Raw genomic sequence first — 24,829 nt, forward strand, 5'->3', positions numbered from 1 at the left:
TAAGGGGATAAACATTTTAGGACTGAGATGAGGAGAAATTTCTTCACTCAGTGAGTGGTATACCTGTGGAATTTCATATCACAGAAAGTGGTTGAGACTAAGACATAAGATAACAAGGTGTAGAGCTGGATGAACACAGCACACCAGGCAGCATCAGAGGAGCAGGAAAGCTGACGTTTCGGGTCTGGACCCTTCTTCAGCAGCCAAAACATCAGCTTTCCTGCTCCTCTGATGCTGCCTGGCCTGCTGTGTTCATCCAGTTCTACACTTGTTATCTCAGACTCCAGCATCGGCAGTTCCTACTATCTCTGAGACTAAGACATTAAGTCTTTCAAGAAGGAGGTAGATGTAGCTCTTGTGGCTAAAGAAATCAAGCAGTATTGGGGGAGGTTTTCTGATGAAGGGTCGAGGCCCGAAACGTCAGCCTCTCTGCTCCTATGATGCTGCTTGGCCTGCTGTGTTCATCCAGCCCTGCACCTTGTTGTCTAGTATTGGGGGAGGGCAGGGTTAGGGTATTGATCTAAATGATCACCATGATCATCTTGAGTGGCAGAGCATGATAGAGGGTTCAAATGGCCTACTCCTGCTCCTGTCTTCTCTGTAACAAAAAGATCACTGTTTACAGCAGCAACTCGTCCATTTCAGGGGGTAGAAGTCAAATGTTTCAAAGAACTGCAGCACCTTCAAGAAATAGTGCATTTTTCTTGCTTAAACAGGAAGCATCTCGAGGAGTTTCAATGTCATGTCGAGTATGGTTGGTGTCATCAGTCTTTAGACATAACTATTGAGACCCTCATGAAGAAAGGTGGGCCCAGGAAGAAGATCCTGTTCCTGCTTTAAGAGCTAAATGCTGAAGCTGAGCCTGAGTTGGAAGAGATGTCATTCTATTTCCCAGTCACTGTCAGGTACACCTTTCCTGGATACTGGAGCAAAGAACACCTTCCTGAGGTCATCAAGCCCCAGCAGCATTCCCATGGTTGTCCAAAGCATGGACTATCGCTTGGTGCTACCAATATCCAAGATCAAACCCAATGTAGCTCAAGCCCACCCCCTTCACAGAAATTCACAATAACACACATCTAAGTCCAACACTTTGCAGTGTATGCTCAGTTTTAACATGTTAAAGATAAAGAGGCAATAAATGCATTAGGAAGTCCATGACAATGGCCAATGAATTGGCCAGAGAATAACTGGCAACGTTGGGACAACTCTCCTCTACACAAAATCCCAAATTATTATACAGTTATGAATGTTGACTTGTTCAGTCACTGTTGACTGGCGACACTGATGCATAACCCCTTGGTTCCCTTGGAACCCCTATCTGTTACTGGGTGATGTATCTAATGCCCCATCATGTGTAAGGCTATCGATTACCCTTTAATAATACTTGGGAAGTTTTGCACATAACACGTCTTTGTTCTAAGAAAGATGTTCGTTTGTATAGTACCTTAATGACTGCAGGATGCAATCAGCAGAGAATTGTTTTTTTTTACCTGTAGTTAATGTTGTACTGTAGGAAATTGCTGTAAGCATTTCCCATCAGATGTCACTTGCTCCTGTCCCATTCACCAACAAGAGCCAAAAGAAAATCAACCTAAAGTGACATGGAGGAAATATAAAACACAATTAACAAGCAAAACATTTTTAAAAAAAATACTTAATGGGAGATTGGACAATTGTTAGGTGCTGTATTAAACAATATGAATGCATGGGATTTTTTGTTTTGGTTTTAACGAGAACAGCTTCCTGTAAAGCCTAGCTCCATTACAGCGTGACTCTCAGTTTTACCTCTGTACAATAACCTTCCAGTTGCCAATCAAGCCGAGCAAAGGCTGCGGTGTGGGGAGATAGACTGAGTTAAAGTTTAACCTGAGCTGATTGTTAAACAGTCGTCCAGCTGAACCTTTGGATTTTTGATATGATGATTACAGAACAACATTGGTGACACGTCGCAAACCTCATCATAATCAAGGAAGACTTTTCCGGGCGCTGATCTCTCAAATTGCTCAGGTACTACATTTGTGAGGGGGGTTTTTTTGGAGGGTGGGGGCGTGCTTGGCGTTAATTTGGTCAGTTAATTGTTTCCTTGCAGTGAAATGTCTGCGTGGGAAAGGCACAGGGGAGCTCGTGATTGTGTAAGGGACTGTTTTAATTTATATTGTGATGTTCCCTACGACCAGGGAGCTGGACTGGGATTGGCGATGGGATGGTGGCTACGGTCATTGCTATCTTCGCTGGTGCACTCAGTGAAGTTTTAACAGTAGGAAAGAGGGAGAATCATTGATTCACTTCGAGAATACGCCCTGTTTAAGCAATTAAACATCTGAAACCATTGCAGTACACACATACACACAAAGTTGAAGGTAAATCATCTTTAAAATGACTCGTGAGCCTTAAAGTCCCTTCCCTGGTGTTTTGGCCACTTTCAGGTAGATTGGGGTGAATTTGTGACAAATTTTGCAGTGCTCTGCTGTACAGTACAATGGCCTCCGACAGCAGATGGGGTTTTGAACTAAAGTCAACACATCTGAAACGAGCCTCGATCGATCTGCACAAGGCAAACACCCAAAATCCTGTTATCTCGTGTGTGCAAACAGTAACCAGGGTTCTTCCAAAGAGCTCTTTCACTCTGGAGGTAAACGAGCACCACTCAGAACCGAAGCAGTCAGCACGAGTTCGCCCGGTCAGGTCAAGGCAAGTTTCCCCCAAGCATTGCACTGAAAGTGCAGAGCAAGTGAATTCTGCCACCTCTCTGCAAATCTGGGGCTGCCCAGCGTCACGTGACTGCTGGGGTGGGTGGGTATACCGGAGTGTAGTTACGACATGTTGTCCCTACTTCTGAAACACCACAGATAACTTTTAGACAAAAGCCAAGGTCCAAAGAGTGCAACCAGAAACCCAGTTATCCACACGGATTGATCAGTCAGAGGTAAAATGCATTAGCTGCAGTGACATGAACTGTTCCTTTCCACTCGAAAATGTTTTGCTGAACTCTCTCTCTCGCACCAATAAAGGAAAGCCAGCAATGACTGTTAGAGATCCTGGTCCAGGGACAAACATGTTTGCACATGGGGACGTTTCAAGCTCTAGAGTCATGATTGCTAAGGGAGTGTAGGGTACAGGCACAAAAAAGGGGAGTTAAGCCCACTTTCAAATGATTAATGACTTACCTAGTATGGGCCAGGCTTGAGGGGCCGAATAGCCTACTGCTATTAGTACGCTGCTATATTAGAGCTTGGAATTTACCCCATTTCTGTTATTGACTTCATTGAAGTATTGTAAGGAGGTGCATAACAGATTTTTTAAGTACCGGTTATTTAATACAATAAAAACAACTTAGGTTCTGAATAATTTAAGTTTTACTTTCATAGAACTTATCATAGAATCCCTACAGGGTGGAGCAAGCCATTTGGCCCATCCAGTCCACACTGTCGCTCTAAAGAATATCTGACCCTGACCCACACATTAGCCCTGTTCCTGTAACCCTGCATTCCCCATGGATAATCCACCTATCCTGCACATCCCTAGACACGATGGGCAATTTAGCATGGCCAATCCACCCTAACCTGCACATCTTTGGACTGTGGAAGGAAACCGGAGCGCCCGGAGGAAACCCACGCATACATGGGGAGAATGTGCAAACTCCACACAGACGGTTGCCCAAGGCTGGAATCGAATCCAGGTCCCTGGCACCATGAGGCAGCAGTGCTAACCACTGTGCCACCCCTTATCTTAAAAATAATCTTAATTTTGAATAAATATTAAGCATTGAACTTTACATTACGGAAAGCTCATGTGCACCATTGTAGTGGGCACAGTTATCAATCAGTCACATTTATATGCATTTTTCAGTTCCCATTTACATTATTATGATGGATTGTGACAGACATTCTGTTCCCCAATAACACCCTGTGGGGAAACCTAACCACACTCTCTGTCTTTGTGATGATGATTTTAAACTGAAGCTGTCTAGTAACAAAACTCACTGACCATAGGAAATAATTTTCCTGTTTATTTTATCAACACCTGTCATTTTTAATGCATTTCTCAAACCCTTTCTTAACTCTCAAGTCAAAAAAGACAAACTAATTTCTCTGGTCTCTCTTCATAACTAAAGCTATTCATCCCTCATGTCACTTTTTTGAATCACTTTCGTGCTAACACCATGGCCTTGAGATTATCCCTAAATAAGACATAAAAATATGGATGTAATATTCTAAATATGATTGGAGGTTTCTACAAAAATGGCCTGTAGTTGCTCCGTAGTACATAACTTAAGTATTTCTGAGGACAAAAAGAGACATGTTGGGGAAACATCTTGCATTCAACAGGACAGATGTAAGAATGCAAAATTGCAAAGAGAACTATGATTTCTACTGAATGAGAAAAGGGCACTGATTAATGGGGTTCCAATGTAAGGGAACCATTGGCATGGTGGTAATACCATTGAAATAGTAAGCCAGAGTCCTAGGAGAATATTCGGGAAGCAGGGTACAAATCCCATAATGGCAGATGGTATGTGGAATTTGAAAATAAATATAAATTTAAATGTAACCCCCTTTTGAATGTCATAAACCCCATCTGGTTTACTAATGCTCTTTGGGGAAGGAAATCTGCCTACATGTGACTTCAGACCAACATTGGTCTGATTGACTCTCTGAGCAATTAGGGATAGGCAATAAAGGCCTAGCTCGTGACACCTTTATCCATGAGTGAATTTATGAACATGGATATACGACTAGGCAATCATAGAATCCCTACAGGCAGGAAGAGGCCATTCGACCCATCAAGTCTACGCTGAACCTCTGAAGAGGATCCTCGCCAGACCCATCTCCCCACCTTATCCCTGTAGCCGCACATTTCCCATTGCTAATCCACCTAGCTACACATCCCTGAACATGAAGGACAGTTCAGCATGGACAATACACCTAACCAGCAGTCGGCACAACAGCGTGGGCTGAAGGGCCTGTACAGTGCTGTACTGTTCTATGTCTTTGGACTGTGAGAGGAAACCAGCTGATACAGCCCATCAAACCTGCTCCGCCATTTAATACAATCATGGCTGATTGCACACTCCAATGCCTTTTGCCCATGTTTTACATAAATCACTTTACGCCGCAAATAATCAAAAAAGTTATCAACCTCTAAATGTACTCAAAGACTGGGCTTCCATAGCCCTCTAGGTTAGAGAATTCCAAAGATTCACCAACATTTGAGTAAAAAAATTTCTCCTCCTCTGTATTTCTTTTAAAAAAGTTGCTGCATCTCAAATGAGACATTAAACTGAGCCTTGCTCAGGAGGATGTATAAGATCTCTCGGCATTATTTCAGTGTACAGAAGGGAGTTCTCCCCAGTCCCCTTAATAAAATTTAACGCTCAATCTACACCACAAAACAACAGACTGATCATTATCAACATTGCTGTTTTTTGGGAGCTTGCTGTTTGCAACTTAATTGCTGTATTTCCTTCATAATTCCAACAGTGCCTACATTTCAAAAAGTACTTCATTTGTTGTAATGTCCTTCACAATCTTCACTGGTCGTGAAATATGCTACACACAAAAATGCAAGACTTCATTTGGCACACCATTTAAAAACATGGCTAAACACAAAGTGGGCTAAACTTATTGCTCCCCAGAAATGGGCACAGGGGTTGTAGGGAGTGTGGGAGCAAGTAATTAACCTGGATCAATGAAGACAGATTGCCAACTTCATGCTGTTTGCGCACTTCAGTGATTTCAATTTACAACCAGTGTTGGCTGTGTTGTTGACTGACTGGACACATCATCAAGGGGAGACAGTTGTTGGTACCACTTAAAGCCAGTTACACTGTTTAAAGGAAAGGTGCAGGAGGAGAATCTGGCCCAGGAAACATTGAATAATGACACAATGTGGAACATACAGCAGGTTCCAACGTTATGACATCTTGCAGGAAAGGCATTGCTGAAGGAGTTGGAAAGATGTGGAACCCCTCTGTAACAGCAGAGAGAAAGGATGCCATCCAGACACCCAATCAGAAACTGATAGCCCTGGAGGTTCGTGCAGGGATTCAAACCCTGAAGACCTCAATACAGTGCAGTAAGAACGAGTGGTCAAGGTCAGCAAATATATCTTTGAGTGGCATATCCTACCAATTGCAATAGCCTCACAGACTTCTCAACTCCCTAGTTTGCCAACTAATGTAACAACAATCTCTATCAATCATTACATTTATCTGACACGGATGTGTTGCAACAGATCCTAATACAGTTAGCATGACTGCAAGCAGTTGTGCTCGCAAATTTAGATTTGTGTGATCCATTTTATTTTTCACTAAAATGGCCCCTTCAAAATGAGATTATGTGGCTGTGTACACTGTCTATCACACACCCAAGGCCTGTATGGCTTGCAACTACAACACATCTGACTTACAAGCTGATGATAGTTTGAGCATACATGTCTTACTTTCATCTACTCAGCACTTCACAACTCCAGCTTTGTGCCTTTCTTCTTTCATATATTGAAGAAATGCAACCTGGCCAATGGAGGGGTGGGGGTGGGGTGGGTGTTTCGATGGTGATTAAGAACTTGCAAGAAGACAGTGATAATAAAAATGCACTGTCATTGAATGTCTCACTTACAGCCACCAGTTTAGACACTGATACTGCACATAATTTAGGGGTAGCGTAGAGATGGAATCTGCACATGGTGAGACACTCAATATGAGTGGTCTGCAGGAAGAGCATAGAACAAGGGGACAGTTACAGGTATCAACTTGCCGGACCCTTAGGCTGCACACATGTCATGTTGTGGAGGACTAAGGTGAAGACTTTGATTGGGCAACAGAAGAACCCTGATGAGTGTGGATTGGTGAGTCCTTGGAAATCTCACCAGAAAGTCAACATCAAGCAGAATAAAGGAGTTTGGCACAACTTGGCATTCGACATTGAACAGAGTTTGAGTCCAGCTCTTCCAGCATGGAAAAGCTGGCCAACTCCATGCAGACATTTGTGGATCTGGCCATGTATGATGGTTGATGGCACAGCTTTCATTGCAGCATGATAGTACTCCCCGTATATGCTTCAGTGAAGTCGTCCTGCATGACTAGACTGCTGCTACCATGGCTGTCAATTACACTGTCCAACGGGGTTTGCAGGCTTTCACAGCAGCTCAACAATATATCCGTCACTGATCACAAGGATCGCAAGGGGACTGGCAATAGTTCTATAGAACATGAAGTTGCTGTTTCCTCTCAAGGAAACAACATCCATCCTTCTACTCCCACCCCTCTGACAGGGCCCTCTTGTTGTCTGAGAGTTCATTTTGTTTTCTTCATGCCATGGTGACTCATTCCCCTGCCAGGCCTCATAGCTACAGGTATGCTCTGAGATGCGCAATAAAACCACCTGCAGTCACTGTCGGTTAAAGTCAGTGCCTTCCACCTACTTCTCTCAACAAGGTTTGAGGGCGGCACGGTGGCTCAGTGGTTAGCACTGCTGTTTCACAATGCCAGGGACCAGGGTTCGATTCCACCCTCGGGTGACTTTCTGTGTGGAGCTTACACATTCTCCCCATGTCTGTGTGGGTTTCCTCCAGGTGCTTCGGTTTCCTCCCACAGTCCAAAGATGTGCTGATTAGGTGGATTGGCCATGCTAAATTTCCCATAGTGTCCAGGGATGTGTAAATCAGGTGGATTAGACATGGGAAATGCAGGGTTACAGAGAAAGGGTAATGGGATGGGGATGGGTCTGGGTGGGATGCTCTTCAGAGGGCTGGTGTGGACTTGTTGGGCCAAATGGCCTGCTTCCACACTTCTAGGGATTCTATGATTTGCCATTGTATTGAGCACTTCAGTGACCTCCCAGACACACTGGTCATGTTGGGGTCCTTGCACTGTTCTGACGTTGTTGTTGTGGCTGCAGTAAATGACAGATTTCAGTGAGGAGATCTTTACTGAAATGAAACCATCTTCTACATTGTTCCTCCCTGATGTAAGTTAGGAGAATTGCTCTGAGAAAACCCAAATGAATATGGCTTCCAGCTAAGAAACCTTACTCTCTCTATCTCTCCCCCCACCTCCTCTCTCTTACAGTAACTTGTCCTGCTCTATGTAGCCTTTGTTCACTCTCATATTCATACTGTATTCCAAGCAGGATGTATCCAGCAGACATAATCATGTGTCATTTGGTACGATTTACCCCAGACATGTAAGGCATACATTTGGAGCTCATAGGCACTCATAGTATCCACACAATGATCCCAGTTTTTTATCCATGGTGCTCTAAACCTGGTGTTAGATATGGTCAAATAGTCAAATCTCAGTCATAACCTAGGCTACACGTTAAACCACCCAACATCTACCTGAGATCATTATGTACTGTGATGGATGTCTCAACAAGATCGAACGTCTGGTCCCAGAACGCAATTAATAGTTAGTAGCTTGATTGGGACTTCTCACAGATAATAAAAGTCGGTAAACTTCTGCAGGAATACACAGTTGTCTACACAGATTGGTTATTCAGTGCATAGTAATCATATACTTCTGACCTGCCCAATAATAGTTTTAAACAGTAAATAGACCCACTGGTACAGACAGTAACTATAACTGCCTTTGTTCAGGGAATTCCTTGCTTATTGTAACTATACAACTTGCTTTCAAAGCCAGCATAAGACAGCTCCAAATTTGGCTAACACCAAAAGTAATGGAGCAACAATATTCTAACATAAAACTCAAACCTTACATAAATGATATGCCACATGCTATAAGGTATGAGGGGACCACTGTCAGCAATGAAATGTCCTGCTGTCCTTGCCCTTTGAAGTTGAAGAGGAGCTCTACACTTTTCCAATCCCTTCAACAAGGCCTCTATTGCAAGATGGCATAACCTTGGAGCCTTAAAGTAGACATCTCCCCGTCACAACAGTGACTGTGAAACGCAGAAGAATAAAACAGAAGACAAACCTATTCAGTTCTAATGTGAGTTTTTAATATGCTAAACTCATGGAAAAGTAAGTTGGTTTTATTTCTGTCCACAATACCACATTGATGTGTTGAGCATCTGAAGTTGCCATCATCTGCTCCCTCCGTTACATGGTTTGGCCTAACTGTGTCATTGCTGCCCTGTTAAAATGATAAGCCTTATTTTTTAACTGTCATCTTAATCAAGGTTTTTTTGAATTTCACATACCTTTTAATGGTCTGCTGATCTTATGTTTCCCATTTTAATGATATGGGCCCTTTCAGGTCTAAGAATTTACTGGGACTTGCCAAGGTGAGTGCAGACGGAGAGTGCACTTGGTAGTCTTCCCAACTGCCAGATCTTTCTACAATTTTCCAGGAGATGGCAAGTCCTCAGGAGGGGTGTCTGTCCTCACCCCAACTGAGGCCCAATGTGGCCAATTAATGGCTACTTTCCACCCGGCCCTCAATTTTGGGGCCTAGGGAAGGGTTTCAGTGATTGGGTGGGCAAGGGGACAGCAATGCCCAGCAGGTCATGCTGCTCAGACCTAGAGTGAGAGACAAGATCCTTCATTATTTGCCTCCTTTTCAGATCAAATCCCCTCCTCTCCAAGATCTGTTTCCATCCCTAGTCCCACCTCCACAGGTAGGCTCTTCGTCTCCCCTCTTTGCACTTCAAATCACATCCTCGACACTTAACCCTCATTCCCCTGGGCCTTACCCTGTGAAACCTCGCAGTTCTGTGTCTCCTGTGGGCTCAAGCACAATGACTCTGGGGTCTTCTCATAGTTTCAGCAGTAGCTACCACTTTTGATGGCACTGCAGGGTCAGGTGGCAGCTCTGTGATGTGGCACGGATACCAAAGTGAGGGGCAGAAGCCTCATCTCCAGTCAAATGATGCTTCTTGAAATGTTACATGGCAGTGGGGCAGCCAGCATCCATGGGGCTATGTACCATGCCAACCTCTGTCCTCAACACAAGTACAAGGTTGTTATTCTTAAAATGAGCAGATAATTCGGGAGAAATGTCTTTAACTAGAGAGTGATGGGAATGTGGAACTTTGCTGCCAGACGTATTGATATGAATAACATAGATGCAGATAAACACATGAGCGACAACACATGTAAGTTTATGCGATTACACTGAGATGAAGCAATGTTGTAGAAGGTTTGTAAGTGAACCTGAGCATAGGGCAGTGGGTTGAATGGCTTGTATCTGTGCAGTAAATTCAAAGTGATTCTATGTAATTTTTCATAATTCTGTGATGTAGGTGTTGTCTATCACTTGCGGGTACAATTGCAGATTAATGGCATTTCTTTACAGAAACAACGAACCAAACATTTTATGTAATTTTACTCAAATACGTTTTGAATTTGGATTTGATTTCAGTGAGCACCTCTAATTTTCCTGATTTATTTTGCTGATAATCATTCACAATGGAATCAAATCAAAAAAACGGGGATGGATTGACCGGCACTCAAAAAGAAGCAACATTACGTGCATTGATTCACCGCACAGGATATAGCTTGGTGCAGGTAGGAGCTCAAATACACCAGGTCAGAAGAATTACAATGATTGTTTTTAAACCCTACAACTTCTCATCGGTGCGTAAAGACACCACTGTCCCACCTGCCTGATCAGGACATCAATTCCATTCATCTGCCTGATCTTCATATGCCTACATACCACCACCTTAACAAAGAATCTATTTATTTAAGTACTGAAAGCTTCAATTAAAACACAAGACATAGGAGCAGAATAGGCCATTTGGCCCATCGGGTCCATTTGCCATTCAGCGAGTGTACTGGGAGGAGTAAGTTCCAGATTTCTGCTACCACTCTGATTTCACTCTGAATGGTCTGGCTCAAATATAAAGATTATGTCCAAATTAATGGAATAACTTACACCATTAAATATGAATATCTTATCATTTATAAATGTCATGGATAGAATTGTGCTTAAAAAGAGTAAAATTACATGAGTAAAATATTTTAGAAAGTTTTTTTGTTTGCTATGTTTATTTCAGTAACTAGTTATCTCCCTTAGCAAAGTTATGGTGCAAGAAGTTGCCTTTCAAACTATCATGTCTGTTCCAGACAAAAGACAGCTGTCTATCTTATTCCCACTTTCCAGCTCTTGATCTGTAGTTCTGTAGGTCACAGGACTTTACTTTCATGCTCAAGTCTTTTTAAGTATCATGTTTTAAAATGTGCCTCATTATCCCAATACATTTTCAATCTTTCTACCATTACCACTCCCTGGTTGTTTACATCTCTGCTAAGGAAATAGATCCTTCCTTTCCAATCTGTCAAGGTGCCTCCTAATTTTATACATCTCAATTAACTTTAGACGGAAGCCTCCTCCATTTCAAATAAGACAGCCTATCCAATCTTACCTCATATTTAACATTTCTGCATTCATCTCTTTCTAAGTATCCTCTGTACCATCTCCAGCGCAATTCCATACTTCCTGTAATGTGGTGACCAGAACTCCATACAGTACCCTAGCTGTGATCTAAATAGTGTTTTATGCATAGTTCCAGCATAACTCACCAGCATTTCACGCGCTGTACTTCAGCTCATAAATAATGTATTCCTTATACCTACTTAATCATGTTGTCTACCATTTCATGGATCTGAGGACACGTACTCAAATATTCCTTTGTTTATCAACACTTCTCAGTATCCTACCATTTAATATGTATTTCCTTGCCTTCTTAGGTGCACAGCTTTATACTTCTGGGACTAAACAGACCCATCGCCAGGTCTCTGTAATCATTTATTTGGCCAGCCACAAGAAAGTTTGATTTGCAGTTAACCTGCACTAATCTTTCTCTAATTATACTATTTAATGCAATCAGAACAAATCTACTGTTAGTCCAAATCACTGCTTACAGTACTTCTACTTCTAAATTGTGGAGGTTATCTTAATAATTTAATATGACAATAAGTCTATGATATGGCTGGGATTATCTATCATTACATCTAACACTGCAATTGTGCAAATGGAAATTTTGAATTGGAAAGAAGTGGTATGTAATGATGTTAAGCAGCTTCAGGGTTTACAGGTTGTTTCTTTTAAAATGCAAGGAGTAAGCAAGATCAAGGTTAATGTTCACAATAGTTTTACACCTAATGTTGTTGAAGTTTCACATAGTCTATAAGGGTTCAATACTTTACAAGAATACAAATCAATTTATACAGAGAAGTTTGATTCACCCTCAATTTGGATAATAATCATTCGCTGAAATGAATTGATCTTTGCACTTATAACCATTTTGTCCCATTTGTTGTGTTTGAGCAAATCCCTGGATTCACCCCTAAAAAACTGACAATATTATACTGAGGAGAGAAAGTTGAGAGGAATTGAATTTATCCAGGAGTGGCACAGAAAAGAGAATATAACACAAATTTGTTTTGACTTACCCTGATATTGTTCATTTTTCTTTTATTATTTAATCCATTAAAGCAAAGCAAATTGTTGTGATGCATCAACATTGCAAGCAGTTGTAAAGAATAGACCTTAAAAGAGAGTGAAAATTACAGTATAAGTTTAAGTCTAGTTATAATTCATGAATGCTAGACTGAAACAGCATCATGTGTAAAGGCATTTTATCAGCATCAGTAGTTGATGTTTATTCAGGTATATTAAAGGCTGCTCAATTTTTATTGCTGACTTAAAATCCTTTACTTTTTGTTAGTATTTTTAAGTGTCAAATTAAAACGTCAAAAAGCAGGAGAAAATCTTAAGGGAAGGATTGGACCACAAAATAACATTTTCTTTATTCAATAATAATAGATCAAATCAGAACAAGATTTGATTTTGTCAGTAACAAATATGTAAACAATATATCCTTTTCTGTGCCAGCACTTTGAAGTTAGAACAGAACTCAGTAGAGATTGCATTAAGGTGAATCACACACACACAGGTTGGGACTTGGGGGATAAAAGCTGTGTAAAATAAAATCTCTTTCCACTTTATTTTACAACATCATGTGGTTTTGTTATTTGTTACTGAATTAAGTATTTTGTTCAGACTTCTGGGTGTAAATATCCACCAGGTTACTTTATTGAAGGTGTAACCCATTTAATATTTATAGAAGGGTTTTGTTGTATTCAAAAAGCATATGAACAGCAATTATCTGATGTCTCTTTTATTGCAGGAAAACGGACAAAGAAAATATGGGGGACCCCCTCCAGGGTGGGAAGGCCCACCTCCTGAGAGGGGCTGTGAGATTTTCATTGGCAAATTACCACGGGATCTTTATGAAGATGAGCTTGTACCAGTTTTGGAAAATGTAATATTATTTATCCACTTTTTAACCTACTTTCTGTCTATTTCACTGGAAACACTTTAACAGAATTAAAATCTGCATGTTAATATGTTGTTACAGGAAGTTTTCATCGATGGATTTGTTTTTTCAAGATTGGGTTTCATAATGAAATTAGGCCAGGAATTGTTTCCTTTCAGGTTGTTGTTCAATTTTCACTGCACAGATATATTTTTGTTCCTTCCCTGTGCCACCTGCTTTCAGTTTCCAAAGTGTCTACCACCTGTCCTTGAGTTAGTTATTAATAGTCATTTGGTGGCTGATTCCCTGTTTAAGTGCAGATAAAAATCACAAGTTCAAAGTGTAGAGGCAGTTTGTTTATATCTCAAGTTGCTGCATCGCAGGACTATCAGACATGTGTTTTTGATAGTACAACTGAGGATCAGACTCACGGAGTTCCCAACTTTTTACCACAATTTCGGCATGTCCTCTGAACATTTGAACTCAATTGATTTAGTACTGAAACCCTCTGCACTGCTGCCACAGACTTTTTTGGACATGGTGAGTGACGAGATAAACAAACATATGTCTGCTGGTTTCCTATGCATACATCCAATATGCAGTTCCATGATTGTGCTGAAATTTAATCTGCCACCAATGAACCCAGCAGGAATCTATGTTGACATATTTTCTGTATTCTTAGATTGCCTCCTCTGTGACAACATTGTCGCTGAAACATAAGGTTGCAGGTCTATAACAGGATTGGAAAGTTCCCAGGCAGGCACGTGGAAACACCATGCTATAGACAGTCAGCACTGTCTCATTGTGTTAACTCCAATTACAAATAACATCCATTGCCTTTTGTTTAGCTATTAACTTCATATTTGAAGGCCTCAGATCAAAATAGAGTTTACCACACAAAGACTTTATCAAAGGTATCTTGTAAAGTTATGATGCATTATGTTTTGGTATAGGATTGTCTGTTCAGAGGTGCTCAGGCCAGATATCAAGGTTTTTTTTCAAACAGTGTTTATTTATACTATGAAGATATCTGACCTAAGCTATTGTAGTTCCAAACTTCCGGCAGTTATCTCTCACAGCTCTATGGTGGTCACTGACATAACACAGTATGCCACTCTGGCTCATCTGCTTATCTGTTGAAGGCTATTCCTGCACACCATAAGCTGTCCCTTCTTATGAAACCTTTTAGAGTTGGTTGATAAAGATCTACCCTTCTAATGGGTGTCTTTAATGATATTATTGTCATACAGGGATTCTCACTTTTTTGGGCTGTTGATATTTTCCAATTATTGAGATCAAGTTAATGGGCCTCGTGTGATATGAGCAATCCTCACCATGTTGTACAGGGCTAGCAGTTCGACAGCTTACCGTGGGGTAGGTTTAATGTCACCATCCTCCTTTACTGTAGAGTACATCAAGATCTTCTTGGCTTGATGTGGTAATGGAGATCTACTTGCTGATAACAAGAGGGGCTGTCGTCTTAAACAAGTTGACATTATTCCCCAATAGCAACTGGGTACATGTTACACTGACTTGATAGACACTGTTGCAGAGACTATCAGGAGGATAGGTCCATATCAAATTGTCATAGTGAGTCATGGTTAAGCCACACGTCAGTATTAAACCTTACACCTTTATACATCAGGTTACTCTGTTACCGTTTCTTTAAATGGAAACCAAATTTGGCTGTTTCCAGTCTGTTGGTCACTCCTCATTGTTCATTGACTAACTCAAAGTGATAGTCACTGTTGCACAAATCTCCTTTCTTGACCCTCTGAACGATGAAGTGAAAGCTCATCAGCCTCTGTTGATTAATTTACTTTTGGCACCTTAATTTTATCTAGAGCTGTACTGTTAATGAACCTGAGGTTCAAGAGTGCATGAGAAACATTAATTTTTTTATAGGAATTGTGCAGCTGGGTGGCAGTTAAACAGCATTACCCAAAATAAACAAAAAAAGCACAAAATTGTGATACAAAAGCTGAAAATATAGGAAATAGACAGCGAGGCAGTCAGCTTCAATGGAGAAAGTAGAAAACACTATTTTGAACTGAGCCATGTTTCTGACCCATTGCATTTTATCTATCAAATTTTTATGTCTAATAAACTTAACACAAAGAAATATCATGGACATTTTTCATTTGAACTTTAGTAAAATATTTTTCATCGAGAATTCATGTGACACTGAAGTTCAAAACAGATTTATGTGCTAAAGTATTACAGAAAGGCTTAACCATACATCCTTCAAACTCAGAAACAAAGAATTATTATCGAGTTGAATAGAATCAGTGATATATTCTCTTCCTTCAATGTGTTGTCAAACTAGAAACTTACTGTCAGGTAATATTTGCAAGTTCAGCAAACTTTGTTTCAACTGGCATCTTAGAATTGATTCTCTCAAAAACCAACAAAAACTATATACCCGAAATACCAGACATTTACTGTACTATTGCAATGTCCAAGTAGTCAGTTGAGAGCGCAAGTGAGAAGTGATAAATTTTGTTTAAGGAAAATTTTCATTATTACTTAATGATTTTGCTGTATATAAAGTATAACAGTGTTGTATATATCCTTGCATTATGTTTCTATTGCTTAGTGTGTGTGTTTTTATATTTATTATGTGGACCACTTGATTACCTGGAATATTTGATCAACTGGCACACTCCTGATCCCATAGGTGTTAGTTAATAAAGAGTTTGCTGTTTTACCTGAAAATTAATCTCATTTCCCTTTCAAAGTAGGTTAACTATCCATGAGTATTGATATTAGTAGAGGTAAAACGCAGCATCCATTGACTGTAACTTTATTACTATTTTCTGTTCTTGTGAAAACAAGTTATTTACAGGAATGTTTCCAAAAATCACTCAGTTGTCATCAATACTGATAATCTTTCTTGGTAAGAAATAATAGGAACTCTAGATGCTGGAATCAGAGATAACACAGCATGGAGCTGGAGGAACACAGCAGGCCAGGCAGCATCAGAGGAGCAGAAAAGCTGACGTTTCAGGTGGGGACCCTTCTTCAGAAATGGGGAGGGGGAAGGGAACTGGGAAAGAAATAGAGAGAAGAGGGGTGGGGCTGGAGAAGGTAGGTGGGATGGTGATAGGAGAGAAGATGGACAGGCTCTCTCCCACCTATCTGCCCTTCCCACCTCACTGACCAATCCCCACCACTCCCTACCTACCTTGCCCAGCCCCACCCCTCCTCTCTATTTATTTCTGAGCTCCCTTCCCACTCCCCATTTCTGAAGAAGGGTCCTGACCCAAAACGTCAACTTTCCTGCTCCTCTGTTGCTGCCTGAGCTGCTGTGTTCCTCCAGCTCTACTGTGTTGTCTATTTTGGTAATGTTGGTTAAAGAGTAAGGAGTAATTTACGTTGCTTAATTTGCTTATCTTGCTTGCATTAAGCATGACTTTCTTGAATACAACTGCTAATTTCATTGTTTTCTTGCTTTCTCCTGCAGATCGGGAAAATATATGAATTACGGATGATGATGGACTTTAATGGCAATAATAGAGGATATGCCTTTGTATTGTTTACTAATAGACAAGATGCCAAGAATGCAATTAAACAACTTAATAATTATGAAATAAGGTTAGTTAATGACACAGCCAAGGTATACAATTCTGGTGTCAAGCAGTGCCTTGAATTTAAGAGTTACGTAACTCATACCAGCCATCAGTATGTTTACTGAGCATTGGCAAATGTGTCATAATACAAACATAACACAGGTGAACTAACATTAAAGGTTCTTGTATTACAGACTGCTCACTATACCTTACTTTGGCAAATGACATCCAACCAATTCACCAGCAAATCAACTCAAAGAAATCCGACATTTTTAATCACAGTTATGTGTAATTTATTACCTTAATAGTACAAAGACTCATTTTCAGTGATTTAGCATGTAAAGCCCATTCTCTGTTAAGATAAAGGGAGTTGTATCAGGGTATTGATCCAGTAGGATGTGGAAACTTTAAAGTTTGGATTTCCCTGTGATTAAACTTCATAACCTATAGCTTTTGGGACTGAGAGTCCCTCACCAGGAAGTCAGTATTATTGACCAAAAATTAGCATCCAGTTGCATGGGGAACGTTCCAGAGCAGGTTGCAAGAACCTGGGAAGGTGTTGCAATCCTCATCCCTTGAGGTGTTTAATCATGAAGGATTTTTAATCCACGAGGATATGGGGATCTAATCCCAGTTGGGTGGAGTGTGGTCTGGTGGTGGAGAACACGTTGGATCTTGAGGAAGCATTGATGTTGTTCCCAGAGCTGTCCTCACCTCACTGCGGCTCCTGGGCTTCCTGAGGCCCAGAAAACCTGCCCAGTCTGTGTTAAATCAGAAAAAGCAGCTTAACATATTTAAACCATTTCCCTGGTGTAGGGGAACTGAAAATCCATGAGTTGGAGCCAGTTGCCCAACGCATAGTTACAAGTTTGGTCAATTTTATCACCAAATTCACATTCAATTCCCCCAGGAAGTTTTAAATGCATGTACCAGTATCTGTACAAATATATCTCCAAACCCAAGAGCATTAGCAGACACCACATAGGCTGAAGAATGGTCCCACGATTGTGAACTAAGGGTCGTATTTATTAACAAGAACAGTTTATAGACCAGAAACTAAATGCTGATGTTAGTTTTCATACATGCTTGGCATTACATTTGTTGAAGTACATGTAATTTTTTCCTGTACTTTGCCTATTGACATTGCTGACTTACACCACAGCTTAAAGAATGCCAGCCAACAAATGAGAGCTGAAACTGAAAGGTTAATTACCCAGTTCCTGCATGAAACCTCTGAAGGTTGCAGAGGGAACAAATTAATCTATTGAAAATAATCTATTATTCCATGTTATTCTATCAGAGTTCACTATGAATGCCTAAAGCACTGGACTTTGGAATTCAAATTTCCATGGGTTTCCCCTCCCTGTAAAAGAAACATTTGTAAATGTATTCACGCCATGAACGAACCTGAAAGGAAAATGCAGAATGTAGATGAAATAACTCCACAGAGGCTGATATTCTGTCACCAAGCCATCCTTTATTTACACGTGGAGAGTCCTTAACACTGATCCAGCTCCCTCAGAGCCAGCTCTCAGTGTGAACAGAACCTCTGACACCCCTGTTTATATCTGTCAGCCACGGCTCCCTGATTGGAGCAGATTAACAGCCCCAATCAGGGAACTCATATTCTGTGAGGGCCACCTGGTTAGAGGGTGTAGATTTAGATGAATCAATAAAAGAACCAAAGGAGAAATGGAGAAATGCAGAAATGCTGCCTGAAAGAGCATTGAAAGAAAATTCAACAGCATTTTTCAAAGGGGATTGGATATACATTTGCAAAGGAAAATGCAGTACTGTGAGGAAAGAGCAAGGTTAGGGAACTAATTGGATAATTACTTGAATGACCCAAGCGAGGCATGATGGATAAAATGCCATCCTCCGGGAGTGTAAGAATCAATGAAAGATATTAATTTGGTGATCAGCTAAGTAACCTGGGCCTTGGCTTTTCCTGCAGAAATGGCCGCCTCTTGGGTGTGTGCGCAAGTGTGGACAATTGCCGGCTGTTTGTTGGCGGGATTCCTAAAACAAAGCGGAGGGATGAAATTCTGGCAGAGATGAAGAAGGTTACAGAAGGGGTGGTTGATGTCATTGTGTACCCCAGTGCAGCAGACAAGACCAAAAATCGAGGATTTGCCTTTGTGGAATACGACAGTCATCGCGCCGCAGCTATGGCAAGGCGCAAATTGTTACCAGGTTTGAAACTTATTGTGGCATGTTTTTACAAGGAGTAATTGACAGATCACTGAGATCTATTTAGCCATGAACATCCTGCTTTTGAAGGGTCTAGGCCCGAAACGTCAGCTTTCCTGCTCCTATGATGCTGCTTGGCCTGCTGTGTTCATCCAGCTGTACACCTTGTTACCTCAGATTCTCCAGCGTCTGCAGTTCCTACTATCTCTGCTTTTAACATTAATGCACATCCTCACTGTGAAATCTGTTTGAGGTGCAGTGACTGTCAAATTTAAATTTTAATCTTTTTTGACTAATAGCAGACTAATATGGGCCATTTTTAGAGTTCAAAATTTTATGAAAATTCATCATTCTTCTACCATCTTGTGGGAACTGCAGGCATTTGATATTGCCTTAAAACTCCAAAGATAAAGTATGAATATCAAAACGCTTAATTGTTAGGTGATCATAGTCAGCTTAGCAATAGTTGAGTAAAAAATTGAGGGAAAGCATCAAACACAAGGAAAAAGCTCTTAACTGCCCAAAGCTTAGTGGCAGGTCAGATGACTGGTCAGAAAACAAACAGCAACACAGAACAAATAAAATGCTAATCAGAGGAAGAAATTCCAGTATGAGAGAAAGCTGGCTAGGAACGTGTAGCAAAATTTCCTAAGGTGTTTAAAAAGCAAAAGAGCAAGGAAAGAGTGAGACTGGGGAGTTAAAATATATAGCAAGGGAATGTACAAATGTTTTGCTTCTGCCTTCACTATCGCGGATTCAAAAAAAAGTTCCAGCAACAGCTGAAAATTAGCAGATAGAATGGAGATAGGAACTCAGTAAAATTACAATCATGAGGGAGGTGGTACTAATCAAAATGATGGAGGGATGTGGGCTGACAGGTCTCCGGGTCCAGATAGACTTCATCCTAGTCACTTAGACAAGGTTGCTCATAAGATAGTAGATATGTTGGTGTTCATGTTCCAAATTCGCCAGATTCACGAAAGGTACCATCAGATTGGAAAATAGCAGATGTAACCCTTTGGTTCAAGAAGGGGCAGGAGCAGAAAAAAAGAAAACAATAGACCAGTTAGCTTGATATTTGTCACAGGGAATTGCTTGAATTCATCATTAAAGAAATTAGCACTGCACGCATAGAGAAACTCAATGTAATCAGGAAGAGTCAGCATGGTTTTGTCAAAGGGAAATTGTGGCTAACCAATTTATTGTATTTCTTTGAAGGACTTAAGTGTGCTGTGAATAAAGGGAAGCGTGTGGATGTACTGTTCTCAGATTGCCAGAAGGCATTTGATAAGGTTCCATATCAAAGGTTATTATTGGAAACTAATAGTATATAGTGTAGTGGGTTATGTATTAGCATAGACAGAAAAATGGCTGACTGCCAGAAACCATTGTATACAAACAAGGGTGTTTGTCTAATTGACAGAATGTGTCAAGTGGAGTGCTAGAGGGGTCCGTGCTGGGTCCTTAATTTTTTTGCAGTTTAGATCAATGACTTAGATGAGGACAGTAAAGGAATGGCAGCTAAATTCACAAACAACAAGATAAATAAAAGGCATGTTGCGAAGGAGCCATAAAGATATTGCACATTGATATAGTCAAGGCAACAGAATGGACAAAATCTGGCAGATGGAGTATCATGAGAGGAAATATGAAATTGTTACAGAAGAATGAAAAGACAGTGTATTACATAAACGGAATTCGGAGGTGTAGAGGGATTAAGATTAGAGGTGTAGAAGGATTGCGTGTGTCACAAAACATTTGTGTACAGCTATAGCACATATTCAAGAAGGCGAATGGAATGCTCTCCTTCATTACTAGATGTATTGAACAGAAAGGTAAGCATTTTGCGCTTCAGTTATAGGGTGAGACCACATCACAACTACTATGAACAGTTTTGGTCTCCTTATTGTAGGATGTAAATGCATTGGAGGCCATTCAACGATGGTTTACTGTACTGAAACTGGTAATGAGAGGGGCAGCTTATGTGGATGGGTTGGACAGACAGGGCTTGTTTCCCCTGGAGGTTAGAGGAGTGAGGGGTGACTTGATTAAAGTATATACGATCCTGAATATTGTTAGCAATGTGAATGTGAAAGGATATTTTCTCTTCTGGATCAGCCCAGCAGTAAGGAGTACTGTTTTAAAATTGGGGTCACCCTTTCAAAACAGAAATGAGGGAAAAAAAGATTGTGCAACTTTGGATCTCTCTCTCAGAAGGTGATGAAGACAGGGTCATCGAATAGTTTTGAGAGAGAAGTTGATACATTCTCAGTAGGCAGGGGAATTGAAGGTCACTGGGGATAGATGAGAACATGAAATTTGAAACACAAACAAATCAACCATGACCTTACTGAATGGTGGAACAGGCTCAAGGGATCAAGTGCTCTACTTTGGCTCCTGTTTTGCACTCCCAAGCCAAGGCTCCAACTCCTGATTGATAAGTACTGGTCCTTTGCTAGCCTAGATTCTTCCCTGTGTGTAACATTATTTGGCAAGTGCTCAATAGTCAACCCAATCTTTCTCAAACTTTTGGAAAGCTTCTGTACTCTGTTCCAACCTGTACCAGGTGCAAAGTGGCACGGAGACACTAAATTATCAGCAGCATTTAAACTCAGCGTGTCATCCAGCTTCCGGAAGTATGTGGGAAATGATATCACCAGAGGACGTACAACCCCCAATTCCAACCTCGGGGTCCCCCATTGTCTTACTGAAACACTGGGAATGGGTGGAAACTGGTTATGCAGTGATTCTCTCTGCCAGCCTGTGTCCTGAGCCAAAGCCAAATCTAAAATAATAGGCCTCTAAACAACTGAGATGGATTAAGATTGATTGAAAATTAATACAAGCATTAGACATATCAATGGCACCTCAGCTTGAAGACCTGCTGATTTTATTGTGAATGGGTCTGTACTTTCATGTAATCAGAAGTGAGGGCAGTCCCAGTACAAACAAGGACACAGCAGATTGCAATGTAAAATTGAATGGTTTTCGTGTAGGATTGTGAATTTCTCCCTCTTTAAATTAATTCATTTTCAACTCTTATCCAATAGTTGTGTGTTTATACAGGAAATCATCTGCTAATATCTAATTCATCCTTACCTCTCAGTACATTAAAGACCTGACCATATAATTCACTCAGTTTGTTTTCTTGAGTTAACACGTTAACTTCCACAAACTTCTCTCAAAATCTGAAACTATGTAATTACCAATGTTACTTTTCTCTGATCAATCTTCAGTGCTCTAAAATCCTTTAGAAAGCAGAGTAGCTCTACAGAATCAGCTCATCAATGGCCTATACAAGATTAGGTTTGTGTTATAAGCCTTTAGAATAACACAGGCCCACAGTTGTAGTAAGGCCGGACTATATGCTTAGATATAGCAGGAACTGCAGATGTTGGAGTCAGAGACAACACAGTGTAGAGCTGGATGAACGCAGCAGGCCAGGCAGCATCAGAGGAGCAGGAAAGCTGATGTTTCGGGTCAGGACCCTTCTTCCGAAATGGGGAGGAGGAAGGGAGCTCAGAAATAAATAGAGAGGGGAGAGGTGGGGCTGGGAAAGGTAAGTGGGATAGTGATAAGTGAGTGCAGGTAGGGGTAGTGGGGATTGGTCAGTGGGATGGGTGGGGCGGATAGGTGGGAGAGAAGATGGACAGGTTGTGTCAGGACAAGGAGGCGGGGATGAGAGGGAGGGTTGAACATGGGATGAGACCGGTGGTGGGGAGATTTTGAAACTGGTAAAATCCATATTTAGGCCATCGGGTTGTAGGTTCCCAAGGCGAAATGTGAGGTGCTGCTCCTGCAATTTGTGGGTGGTGTCATTGTGACACTGGAGGAGGCCCAGGATGGACATGTCGTCCAGGGAGTGGGAGGGGGAGTTAAAATGGTTGGCCACCAGAAGGTGTTGTCGTTTGTCGTGAACAGAGTGCAGGTGCTCTACAAAGCGGTCTCCGATCCTCTGCTTGGTCTCACCGATGTAGAGGAGGCCACATCGGGAACAGCGGATATAGTAGATCATGTTGACAGATGCGCAGGTGAACCCCTGTTTAACGTAGAAGGTTTGTTTTGTGCCTTGAATGGAAATGAGGAGGGAGGTGTGGGGGCAGGTGTAGCACTTGCTGCGGTTGCAGGGAAGGGTGCCGGGGGGGGGGAGTGGGGCTAGTAGGGAGTGTGGAATGGACAAGGGAGTCGCGGAGTGAGCGGTCCCTACGGAAGGCAGATGGGGTGGGGAGGGAAATATCTCTTTGGTTGTGGGTTCGGATTGTAGGTAGCGGAGAATGATACATTGGATGCAGAGGTTGGTGGGGTGATATGTGAGGACCAGGGGGACTCTGTCCTTATTTTTGTCGGGGGAATGTGAGGGCAGAAGTGCAAGAGATGTGGTTGAGGGCATTTTTGATCATCGGAGGGGGGCTGTTATGGTCCTGTATGCTGCCTGACTAAACTTAAAACTTTGCCTTGGAGTGAGTTTGATGAATGAGCATGTGCAAGTCTTCTCTCCTAACAGTTGAAATGTAAATACTTAGAGGTTGCAATCAGTAACAACCTCATATCTATAAATTAAGAAATCTTCAGGAGGTAAAATTCAACTCAGTGCTGATTCTAGACTTCCTGTGCAGCCTGTGTGCTGGCTAATGCTATAAAAATGCAAACACACCCAGAGTTAAATGCCATCAAGATCTAGAGAAATGCCTCTTCTTTCTGAAGGTCAGATCTTACTGGAATAAGATCATCCCAATAAAGGGGGCTAATATGTCTTGGAAAGTGACCTTGTTCCAGCATCTAGTTTCGCTATCCTGTCAATGGTTCTTGAAAACCTTGGAAAATTATACAATCCTGGTGCACCGCAGAAACCCAGTTGCCACACCAGACCTGTGCTAAATCTTTGAAGATTTATGCCATCTGCAACTGTCAGCCAACTGCTAATACCTGATATCCCTACATTTGGTATAAGTTTTGCACGAGAGGGCACAGTTTTCCACAGCAGATCTTCAAGCTGAGGTGCCATTGGTATTTCTAATACCTGTATTAATTTTTAATCAATCTTAATTCATCTCAGTTGTTTAGAGACCTATTATTTTAGTGTGCACTAAAGTCTTTCACAGCCACAACACACAATAACTTGAAGAAGCCAATTTTTACTTGACATGTTTGGGAAATTCCTGGTTGCTATGCAAATGCACAGCTTGGAAGCGATGCTGGATACGTCTGTAATAATCAAAGCCAACCATCTTCAAATACTGAATGATACAATGCAAACTAGCAAGTGGAACCTTACCTCTCAGAGCTAGTGGCTCTCAATGTACCACTTAATGAAGACACTTGTTACTGACACATGCTGTCTTTCCAATTCAGGAAGGATTCAGTTATGGGGACACCCAATAGCAGTGGACTGGGCTGAACCAGAGGTTGAAGTTGATGAGGAAACAATGTCATCAGTCAAAATTTTATATGTACGTAATCTTATGCTACCAACCAGTGAAGAAGCAATTGAAAAAGAATTTAATAGCATCAAACCAGGTAAGACCAGTATAATCCAAATGTGAAGATTATGTAAATTGGAACGGCTTTAGTCTCATTCCAAAGTTCTGGAATTTGCCATTCAGTTTGTAGAATGACTGAATTAAATTTGCTGTAGCAACCTTTATTCACTATTATCGATTTAGCACAAACTTATAATATTTTATAATCAAATAATCTAGAATCTTCACTTATCCAAATTCTAAAATTGTATAGTCATTGAAACATAGTACCTGGAGGAACATGGAAACAGGGTTCAGACTTTCAGCGATAGTAGGAACTGCAGATGCTAGAGAATCCGAAACAACAAGGTGCAGAGCTGGA

General features: G+C 41.1%; 1 protein-coding gene across 5 annotated transcripts in view; it reads left to right on the forward strand.

Annotated features, from left to right (window-relative positions):
- Window positions 1-1,808: 1,808 nt before the first annotated feature.
- The window catches only part of a1cf (apobec1 complementation factor), a 40,771-nt gene continuing 17,750 nt past the window's right edge, over window positions 1,809-24,829 (forward strand). For all 5 annotated transcript variants that reach the window (XM_020509650.2, XM_020509653.2, XM_020509652.2 and 2 more), the window contains exons 1-6: window positions 1,809-2,010; window positions 10,328-10,473; window positions 13,101-13,235; window positions 16,693-16,823; window positions 18,753-18,991; window positions 24,341-24,505. In XM_020509650.2, the coding sequence (XP_020365239.1) occupies window positions 10,375-10,473; window positions 13,101-13,235; window positions 16,693-16,823; window positions 18,753-18,991; window positions 24,341-24,505 (769 nt within the window). In that variant the 5' untranslated portion in view covers window positions 1,809-2,010; window positions 10,328-10,374. The remainder of the gene's footprint in view (window positions 2,011-10,327; window positions 10,474-13,100; window positions 13,236-16,692; window positions 16,824-18,752; window positions 18,992-24,340; window positions 24,506-24,829) is intronic.

This window comes from Rhincodon typus, chromosome 20, assembly GCF_021869965.1.
Source record: "Rhincodon typus isolate 14 chromosome 20, sRhiTyp1.1, whole genome shotgun sequence".
Taxonomy (NCBI): domain Eukaryota; kingdom Metazoa; phylum Chordata; class Chondrichthyes; order Orectolobiformes; family Rhincodontidae; genus Rhincodon; species Rhincodon typus.